This window comes from Alosa alosa, chromosome 7 (genome assembly GCF_017589495.1).
Source record: "Alosa alosa isolate M-15738 ecotype Scorff River chromosome 7, AALO_Geno_1.1, whole genome shotgun sequence".
NCBI lineage: Eukaryota > Metazoa > Chordata > Actinopteri > Clupeiformes > Clupeidae > Alosa > Alosa alosa.
Window position 1 is genome coordinate 24,284,858 of NC_063195.1, and position 11,283 is coordinate 24,296,140.

Below are 11,283 nucleotides of genomic sequence, written 5' to 3' on the forward strand. Positions count from 1 at the left end.
TTCATACACTAACTATTTGTTTTCATGGTTATAGAGACACTCAAATTGATCTCGTTAACAAGTAGCAGTTAGCTGTCACAACAATTCTCACAGGGTTTGAAGCTGACTGCATGTACATGCATGTGATGTGGCTAGTAGGCATAGCATGGCATTTACTGAGGAAAACTGAAGTCCAGGGCCAGAATCCAGAACTTGGGTGAATCTCACAAGCCAATGGTGTCAGATTTGAGAACTTAAGCACTTTGAGAACTTTACAATGAGGTTCAAAATTCCAATGTAGCCTATTTGAAAATTAAACTAAAATAACATGCACATGGGGTAAGCTCTTTGAGGATCGTATTGGTGTTAATGTAGGGGTTGTTTTGTACCCAGGTGTACCATAGCACATTTATTTCTTCAGGTGAAGTTACTTCCTTGTAGCATAACACTGAGAGGCCTTCTAGCAATGTAAGATCCCTAACTCCTAACAAGGAACGTGGCATCTTATCCCATCATATTGATATTACTAACAGATAATGTGCTGCTGCCAGAATGGACTGCTGGGGAACCCAGCAATTTCTTCCGTCTCCCCTGACAAGGTCAGCTTGACCTTACAGTCTTTACCAAGGACACACCTCACAGATGGACAGCGCTGTTTAGTGCCGACCCAGCTATTTTCAGAGTTCCTAAGTTATACACAATAACACTTCCGCCTCTGGTGGTGCTTTTTAAATAACAGCCCTAAATGGTTGCTAATGAACTCTAAATGTAAATCCAAGGCTAATTATTTCAGTGCAGAAGCACACCAGAGGGGCTCGAGTGGAGTTAGAATTGCAGCACAATGCAGACACACAGTTTCCCCCCTGTTTTCCTCCATGCACACACTCACAATAATAATAATAATAAAAAAAAAAAACACTAGCAGAAAAAGAGAGCAGTCATATCAACACTGCCACTGTCAAGGCATATTAGACATGGGCTTACAGTGAAGTGGCGCAATCCAATTAGTTTGGGGGTAGGGGTGGGTGAGTTGGGGCGAGGGGGAGGGGGGAAACATGCATCTAATTCCATTAAATTGCTATCAGAGGCTATTTACTGCTGGGCCAAGTGGGAGACTTGAGCATTTGTGAACCTCTCTCCTCAAAAAAAAAAAGAAAAAGAAAAGAAACTCGCCGGTCTTCTCGGTGGAGAGCAATGGCTTCATTAACCTTTGTCATTTTGAACCGCCATGGCCCCATAATTTACAAAGAACTGTGACTCATTCACTGGGCCACTCAGAGACTAGAAGAAAGAGATCCATAGAGAGAGAGAGAGAGAGAGTGTGTGTGTGTGTGTGGGGAAAAAAGAGAAAGGGAGCGGTACGAAATAAACTAAAATCATGAACTCAATAGCATGTTGTAATTATGTATCTGAAATTCACAGTGGCTATTACGCTAAGGGATAGCTATTTTTAAGAGCCACTTTAGCACTGTGTCAGTTAAAGTGCCAAGATTTTGATTGGTCAATAATAGGATCAATTAAAGCAATCAGCAGTAAGGAATGATTATATCAGTTTGCTTTAGTCAGTAGGTCGTCACCTATACTTAACCCCCCATAACAGCAATCATGGATTGTTATAGGTCAAATCGAGTTAACTTCTTTTAAGAAGTTTCCTATTCCATACACATAGGATACACCTACCAACAGTTCTAGTTCTAAAGCAAGAAAAAAGCCTGCAGGATGCACTGATTGGGCCATCTTCCACTCTTTGTCCTCACCTGAGTTTCCACTTGAGCGAAGGTCAAGGCATAACTAATCAAACACGTGGGTAAGCCGGCTCACTGCAAAATCTCCATTACCCATTTCTCAGTACACAATGATATATGATTTTTCTATTGGCAAACATCACCTGGAGCAGCTGTTCTTGTGTACTTATCAAATCGGTGAGAAGGGCAGGCTGAGGTAGCCACCGTCACCTGACGGCTAGGTTGACGGAAAAATGACTCCGCCAACAACAGAACCCATTGGAGAAACTCCAGTCCTAATTACTAAGGGGCAAATTCTGAACGAATTAAGAAAGTCTGCTACACCAATAGCTCCCAATAAATTAGATTTAATTTGACGTTTCGGGCATTAGCCCTTCATCAGGCATCAGACGAATTCTTCCATGTGTAAGGGTGCATAAGTAAAAAAAAAACGAGGCGTTTTCAGCCTGCACAAATTCTCCCCTTCACTTAAATCTGTCATTTACGTGCAGTTGCGGGAGTTCCACATTTAGGGAGGAGCAACCCATCGGGGCGTTTCTTATGTATACAACTGTTGCGCGCATTCTGCCACTGTATAATATGCGTAACAGTTTCATCAAAAAAAGAAGGACAAAAATAATAGCAATCTAAAATGCGGAAAAAATAAATCCTAAGTGTGTGTGTGCGTGCGTGCACCATGCAAGACATTTTTTTTAACTCTGTTTGGTCAGCATGTAGGTCACGTTCTCCGAAGATTGATGAACTAGTGAGGCAGGCACTGCCCACGACCGTTAATATTACCATGTGTGCATTTGACGAATGGTCCTCGCTGGGCAGTGCTGCTCGGCCATGAGCCACTCACTAATGCTGTTCCATGGGACAAGTCGGCTGGCGCCGAATGAAAATGGTCACCGGTTCTCTAAACAAATCTCCCCTCCCCCGAATTTGAGTTAGGAGGTGACTCTTGGGGTACACAGACTGCGCAGACGACTTTGTCATAACTCATAGTTAGGAGCTTGGGACATTTCAGGCAAAAAAGTTTGTTAGCACTTTATCATACCTTTTGTGCATTAACATAATATTCTGTTTGCTTTCACATCTGTAACTGATGAAGCAACTGTTTGTGCAGTGTAGTCTCTTGCAAGACTTGCAACTGTGCAAAAGTACAATCAATCTAGATAGACCACTCTTGGTCTGATGTATACTAATTATTAATTGTATAATTAATTGTATAATTGTTTAATTGTATTAAAGCTTTTTGGACAGATATTCTGATCGTGCTTTGATTCACAATATAATGTTTCATAGTCCAAATATTCCAAATGTCACTTTAAGTTGGGCCACTTCTGATTGGTGAGTATGCCTAGTGCATGAGAAGCACAGAACTCCTGTTAGGTGCGCTTCCGTCTGTCACATAGAGAGAATGACATGAATATAATAGAGGTTGCAAGATTAAGTCAAAGTCAAAGTCAAAGTCAAAGTCAGCTTTATTGTCAATTTCTTCACATGTTCCAGACATACAAAGAGATCGAAATTACGCTTTCACTATCCCACGGTGAAGACAAGACATATTTTACCAATTTTAAGTCCACAGACAAACATAACATTCAAGTAAAACAAAAAGTAAGTAAATAAGTAAATAAGAGGGCACATATAATAATGAAAAAATAAGAGCAGCAAAAATTTTGTTGAAATTGTGCATAGACAGTCAATAAAAAACTAGTGCAAAGTCAGGCCAATAAGAGGCTTGGGTAGTTCTGTTTGACCTGAGTAATGAAGAAAGTGGCATAGTGGTGCAAGTTATGTAAGAGCAGCAGAAGTGTTGTGTTTTCAGGACAACAACACCAAGTTGTAAAGTGTACAAGTGTGCAAGTGTTCAATGTGCAAGTGGGAGTGCAGGCGGCCATTGTGGGTCCAATGTCCAGGATGTTATGTAGCTGAGGGTGGAGGGGAGAGGAGGGAGAGAGTTCAGCATCCTTACAACTTGGTGTATGAAGCTGTTGGTGAGTCTGGAAAAGGGAGCGAGAGGCTTTGCACCTCTTCCCAGAGGGCAGTAGATCAAACAGATTGTGAGCGGGTGACTTGCATCACTCACAATTTTGGTCGCCTTTGGCGGGTGAGGTGGGTGGTGTAAATGTCCTTCAGGGAGGGGAGTGAAGCACCAATAATCCTTCCAGCTGTGTTCACTGGCGCTGCAGGGCTTTCCTGTTGTATTCAGTGCAGCTCCGCCCCACACAGCGATACAGCTGGAGAGGATGCTCTCAATGGTGCCTCGGTAGAATGTGGTCATGATGGCTGGTGGAGCACTTGCTCGCCTGAGTTTCCGCGAGGAAGTACAGGCGGCGCTGAGCTCTTCGCCAGTGATGCAGTGTTGGTGGTCCAGGAGAGGTCTTCACTGATGTGCACCCCCAGGAATTTGGTGCTGCTCGCCTTCCACCACAGCACCGCCGATGGTCAGTGGCAGGTGTTGGGTGTGACCCTCCGAAGTCAACAACAATCTTTGGTCTTGCTGGACGCTCAGCAGGAGGTTGTTGTCCCTGCACCACGTGGTCAGATGGTCGACCTCCAACCTGTATTGAGTCTCGCCGCCCTTGGTGATGAGACCCACCAGAGTTGTGTCGCCAGCAAATTTCACTATGTGATTGTTGCTGTAGGTTGCAGTGCAGTCACGCGCCAGCAGGGTGAAGAGCAGCGGACTGAGCACGCGGCCTTGGGGGCCCCTGTGCTCAGTGTGATGCTGCTTGAGGTATTGTTGCCAACACGCACTACTTGGGGGCCTCTGACAGAGGAAGTCCAGTAGCCAGTTGCAGAGGTAGGTACTGAGTCCCAGTTTGTCAAGTTTGCAGATGAGTTGTTGTGGTATTATGGTGTTGAATGCAGAACTGAAGTCTATAAACAGCAATCTCACATATGAGTCTCTTTTTTTCCAGGTGGGTGAGGGCTGGGTGGAGGGCAGAGCAGATTGCATCCTCTGTAGACCGCTTTGGCTCGGTATGCAAACTGGAAGGGGTCCAGGTGGGGGGGGAGAATGGCTTTGATATGTGACATGACAAGCCGCCAAAGCACTTCATGATGATGGGTGCCAGTGCCACAGGGCGGTAGTCATTGAAGCAGGATGGAGCAGTTTTCTTCGCACAGGTATGATGGTGGCAGCTTTGAAACATGATGGGACGATGGCTTGCTTCAGGAAGTGTTAAAGATGTCTGTGAAGACATCCTTAAGCTCCCCCGCGCAGTCCTTCAGCGCATCTAACCTGGGATGTTGTCTGGACCTGTTGCCTTATCGGTGTTGATAGCAGCAAGTGTCCCTTCACGCTTGTCGGCAGAGAGGCACAGGGGCTGCCCATGTAGAGGGGGGATGGGTCTTCTGTGGGCAGGTGCTGTTTTGTGCTTCAAAGCGCAGCAAAGAAGCGGTTCAGGTTGTTGAGCAGAGGGATGTTGCTCTCACAGCTCTGTGGGCTGGCTTGTAGTCGTGGGAGGGCCTGGAATGCCCTGCCATAGGCTTTGTGAGTTCCTGCTGTCTTTGAAGTGGGTGGTTATCTTGTGAGTGTATTCCTTTTTGCTTCCTTGATGCCACGGGACAGGTTGGCTCTCGCTGTTTTCATGCCAGCTTCATCCCCAGCTCTGTAGGCTTTGTCTCTGGCCCCCTCAGCAGCCTGAGGACATCCCTGTCAGCCATGGCTTCCAGTTAGCCCGAAAGTGATGATGTCTTTTGTGTGGGTCACATCATCGATGCACTTGGTGATGTAAGAGGTTACAGTGTCTGTATACTCCTCTATGTCTGTCCGGTTGTTGTAAGTGGCTGCCTGCTTAAACATTTCCCAGTCTGTTGTGTCAAAGCAGTCTTGAAGAGCATCGGAGGCTCCCTCAGGCCACACTTTTACCTGCTTACGAACCGGTTTGTTCGCTTTTACCCTTTGTCTGTATGCGGGCATTAGCATAACAGTGATATTAACCATTGGGACAGAGTTGTAAGCTGCATTATTAATTGCAACCTTTGCAATTAACTATCCCACTAAACATTAGACGTCATTATACGTCTGATGGACATACAGATCATGTCTTTATTGCCCATTTGGACGTCAATAGGACTATGTAACCTATTTTGGACGTTATACAGAAGTCCTGTGGATGTCAGTACTGGACGTCAGGAAAAAAGACGTCATCTGGCGCTGGACGTCCAAAATAGGTCTCTTGCGCAGTGGGATGGGACAAATTCTCATATGTGCATAAGGGTGCGTAAGTCAAAAAAGCGCGCAACTAAGCACTTTTCAGCCTGCACATATTCTGCCCTTCACTTAAGTCTGTCATTTACACGCCATGAAGCCATAAACGCACTTTGGGTGGAGCTGCTCCAAAATCCTGAGTGTTTTCTATGCATACAACTCTTGCGTGCATTCTGCCACTGACTTAAGCACCTTTCCAGATACACATGTCTGAGGGCTGTATTAAGGTCGAGCGCCACTACAAGGTGAAACAGCATATTGCTTGATGTCGGCAGTAGGCCTAATTCAAAATACATGTAGGTTACACAGAACGTTACAAATGAACATTACAGTATCACATTTGGTGCTGATACCGTTTTCTTTTTTTCCATTACAGTGTCACAAGGTGGCATATTTCCCGACATTACTTTATCAGTGAGTCTACATTGTTAAATAGGGAAAACCCTGTTATAATCACACAGTTTGGATATTGGAGCTTAACGACTGTGCACCTTTAGTTTCAACTTGATGTGAAGTCATCACCCCATAGCCTGCTTTGTTAGAATCTGTCCATTTCTTTCCAACTTTACCAAAGTCATCCATACACTTGCGCAGACGCCTGCACTACTGTCGAGCCACAATAGTCGTTCATTTTCCCCGTCTCTGATTTGTTTCTAATGGTGGCTGATGCCAGTCTCTCTACTGTATTCGAAACTGCAGATGTCAGTCTACAAATTCGTTAGATAGATAGATAGATAGATAGATAGATAGATAGATCAACCCAACCGATAGATAGATAGATAGATAGATAGATAGATAGATAGATACTTTATTGATCCCCAAGGGGAAATTCAAGATAGCATACTGTAGATAAATTGATATTATAACAAGCAGCTGCCATTGAAACTTTCTCAACACTGAGTTTGACATTATGCATCTACTCACCTCAAGCACGACTCTTTATAAACAAACCTCAGAGCAAAAGTGAAATTTCGTTAAGGCATTTCTTTGTTAGCCTATGTGATTACACATCATTTTACTGTAGGCAGTTCGCTATTCAGTAACCTTGCTAAAAGCTTTCAAAATCAAACACTGGTTTGTGTTCTTTCTGGATTTAACTGATAACTGCATAACTGTAGCGCAAAAAATGACTTACAGTATGGCGAATGGGAGAATTCGGACCTAATTGCATTAGTTCAAATTGCGATTTCAACTGAAAATTGAGTAATTGTTCAGCAATAATTATCATACATTGTCACTTAATTTATTTATCATATGTTTATCGCATGTTTAATATCACAGAGTTTTTATGCCTTATACAGTATTGCATTGTATGTTCACCTCACTGCTAAATGTTGTTGTGCTCAGTATTAATGTCCAGTGCCTTTCTATCTCACAATCTGTCAGCCATGTCTTCTTTTTGTCCACCTACTGTATCTGTTGGTTAAATTCATAAGCTATGTGTCACAGTGAAACTGATAGGCACAGGTAAAAAAAAAAGTAACAAAACTCTGCGGGATGTTTTGAGCGATGTGTTTAGACGACTCACGTCTCAGGCGAGGGTGGTGCCATCATGGGGCCTTGAGCGAGAAGCGAGGACAGCTTCAATGGGCCGGTTTATATCACCCGAACAAGGCCCTGCCTCTCTGAGAGCTGCCTCGGAAGGCTTCACAATGGCAGAGGACATTCATGTGCTCGACAATGATGACGAGTACACACTCACACTGAGGCGCACACACACACACACACACACACACACACACACACACACACACACACACAAACACACACACAAACAACGTACATTCACACATATACACCTTCTTGAAGAATGCGAAGATACAAAGGAGATTAATTTGTTTATTTTGTTATGCGATGTATAGGCCAGGCTACCCAGAGAAGTGCCCAAACAGACAAACAGGATGAAAAGTCATTAACGGAACCCTTTGAAATCCCCCCTGGCTTCCAACATCTTGTTTTGTTGTGATATCTCCCAACGTATGATTCCTCATCTCGCTCCGCTCCGCTAGATGCTATCTCCATTACAGCCTCCGCTCACTTCTGTTAATGCTGTCGGCCTCGTTCGAAATTCTATGGGTAATTCAAGCCGCGTTTCTTTCTCTCTTTCCGTCGCTCTTGCTCTCTCTTTTTCTCTCTGTCTTTCTCCCCCTTTCCCACCCCTCTCCTCTCTTCATTCTCTCCTCTCCCCACAGCTATGTTCAGTCAGGCCTTTAAATCTATAATTTCCCATGAGCTTTGATCTTTTTTTTAGCGATCTGCCGTGTTTTTGGTGATTGTGCCAAGTTAGAAAAAAAGGGGGAAAGAAAAGAGTAAAAAATAAAAATCAAAAGATATAATCAGCCACAAATGTAATTGAGTCAGTAGACCTGAACAGCTACAAAAGTTTATCATTAGCACCCAGTAGGGGCAGAATTGGAAGTGCTTGTCTGTCTGTCTGTTGGAAGTGCTTGTGTGTGTGTGTGTGTGTGTGTGTGTGTGTGTGTGTGTGTGTGTGTGTGTGTGTGTGTGTGTGTGTGTGTGTGTGTGGCTCCATATAGCTCTTTGAATGTCTGTGTGTGCAAGCCTCCACACAACCTTATACAGTACAATGCACTGATAGTTATCTGATATCAGACTGCTGCAACTTTAGTAGCACAATGGCCTCAGTGGAATGCTGACGTTGTCTGCATTCTGTTATGTTGTTTCTCGGACTCACTTCTGTTCTCCTGTTATCTTTCACCTGTTTCTACCTTCACTCCTCAAACCGGGTAGATCCAGACACACGTTCAAAGGTGGTTTGGGTACGCTTCTTTGGATTTTTTTGACAACTGTGGGGGTTGAGTTTCAGTTCATTCTTTCTTCCTGTTTCATCTTTTTTGGAGAATAATAGTGACACATGAACTTGATGTGAGGTGTACTGCATCTTCTGAAAAAGTTATCAGGCATTAGTTGTATACTGTTGTCAGACATTTCAACATTTCAACATTTACTGTCCATTGCACAAATATTACACTGTAGTGTTACACCATCACTGTCAACAAGATTTTTTTCCCCACACAGACCAAGCTGTGATTGGCTGGGCAGAGCCAGTGGCCATTGCTCGTGTCTCTCATATGACTATCTCTCTCTCTCTCTCTCTCTCTCTCTCTCTCTCTCTCTCTTTCTATCTCTCTCTATCTGCCTCCTCTCTCTCTCCCTCCCCCTTCCCCTGTGGTTCAGATCATGCTGCTGACGGACCCGGAGGTGGAGAACAGTCTGCTCATCAGCACGGACGAGGGGGCCACGTACCAGAAGTACCGCTTGAGCTTCTACGTCCTCAGCCTGCTCTTCCACCCCGAGCAGGAGGACTGGATTCTCGCCTACAGCCACGACCAGAAGGTGAGAGTCAGCCCCAGTGGAGATACGGTCAGAGATGGGGCGGGGAGGGTGGGGGGGTCGGGGGCATCCAACCGTGGGCCCAGGGCCATATGACCAGACCCCACACACACACACACACACACACACACAATATACAGACTTTGCCCCCCTCACTCCTGCTGTACACACATATGCACTGTCACACACATGCTCACTTGCACACTCACTTACAAACAGAGACACAAACATGTGCACAGGGACATGCAACACACACACACACACACACACACACACACACACACACACACACACACACACACACACACACACACACATACATTATAACACAGACACACATACCCAGCGCGCTCCATTCTGTTGGCCTAAATGTCATGCCTGAGGGGTCCTGGGTGTCCTTCTGTCTCACTGGTTGGGCAGAAAACTTCAGTCATTGTCATGTCATGTCCACATGGGAGAGGCTGTCAAGCTGCCCAGAGTTTTTTTTGTTTTGTTGTTTTGTTTTGTTTTGGTTGTGGTTTGTTTGTTTGTTAGAGGGGATGCATCCACTCTATTGAAATCCGGATTCTTCTTCTTATTATTATTTTTCTTTTTACCTTTTTGTGCGCGCTATTCAGCCCAATCCGCTTAACGTACACATTTGGTTGAAACACCGTTCCGTAGATCTTCCAAGGCTTTACCATCCTATCCGTTTTTCATTTTTGAGAAGTTTATACTTTTTGAGATATTTGTAATTAAAAGTGTATTTTTCCCCATAGACTTGAATGGGGGGCTGTGATGTCATAATAGAGCCAGCTGCGCTCGTTAAGTAGTTCTCAGAGCAGTTCCCAAGCTAATCAGAACACTGGCACAGGTGTCACCTGTGAGGATTCCAACTGTCTCAGCTTCTAAGCATACAATCTAGCTCTACCTGAACTACACATCCTGTTAAAGTGTTTCCTGTGTGTCAAAATAAAAGTCCCAGCCATATCTCATGCATTCAGCATTATATCTCCAGAACGGCTTGACGTACATGCTTCAAATTTAGTGCAGTGTTTTATGGACTCAAAGATGAAGTGATTTGAAGTTGAGGTTGAAGGTCAAATGTCAAGGTCAAAAACACCTTGAGTGTGATAACTGAATAATGCCATGTCACACAAGATTCAAATTTGGTTACTCCAAAAGCACCTTTGCAGGTATCACAATTACTCTACCAACCAGCTAGCAGCAAGCTCAACAGCCCCACCAACACCCTAACCAGCAGACTGCATCCCCCGTGTAATTCCTCAGAATTGCATTTCTAGTTATTTGTATTTTTTGTATGGTGACAACTACAGATCGTAACATAGTGTTCAAGATGGAATAAAACATATTTTTTAGGTGCACATATGCCAAGTTGGCATTTGACCCTAAAGAAAGCTTTTCCCTCATGGATAAAGAGCTCTCTCTCTCTCTCTCTCTCTCTCTCTCTCTCTCTCTTATTTATTTTTATATATTTTTTTAATGGCACTTCGAGAATTCTAAAGGATGAATTCCAAAGATAATGTTTGACTAAACACCTACAATGAGTCACTCCTAATGGGCAAGGGAGAGCAGCATGCTCAAGGTCTCTATGTGTGAGTAATATTTACCTGTGTCAGCTGTCTCAAGCACAGGATGTGTTTTTGTTTTTAATGAAGTTGTATGTGGTACACATTTCCATGTTAAGATGCCACACAATCATAATAAAACCCACTGATCATAGCCACATGTCTGTCCATGCACTTATGAATTAGTTGGAGTGTGTTACATCACTCAAAAAACAATGGTGCTCAAAAAATATTTTTGTCTAATGGACCCCTGTGGCTTTGCAGTAAATGTGGTAATCAAGGAAGACATGATTCACAGCATTGTGTATCTGAAAGATGTTCATGGACTTCCGTTGACAGGAGTAATTGGGCTTAGTTATTTCCATAGATGGTAAGAGACACTGGCAAGCCTTTTCTTTACCATGGAGGACATTTCTATTTGATGGACAACTGA

At 44.0% G+C, this 11,283-nt stretch overlaps 1 protein-coding gene across 1 annotated transcript in view; it reads left to right on the forward strand.

Annotated features, from left to right (window-relative positions):
* Positions 1 to 11,283, forward strand: part of LOC125297821 (VPS10 domain-containing receptor SorCS1) — a 163,064-nt gene that overhangs the window by 92,827 nt on the left and 58,954 nt on the right. The window contains 1 exon segment of the mRNA XM_048248319.1: positions 9,127 to 9,285. Within this exon segment, the coding sequence (XP_048104276.1) occupies positions 9,127 to 9,285 (159 nt within the window).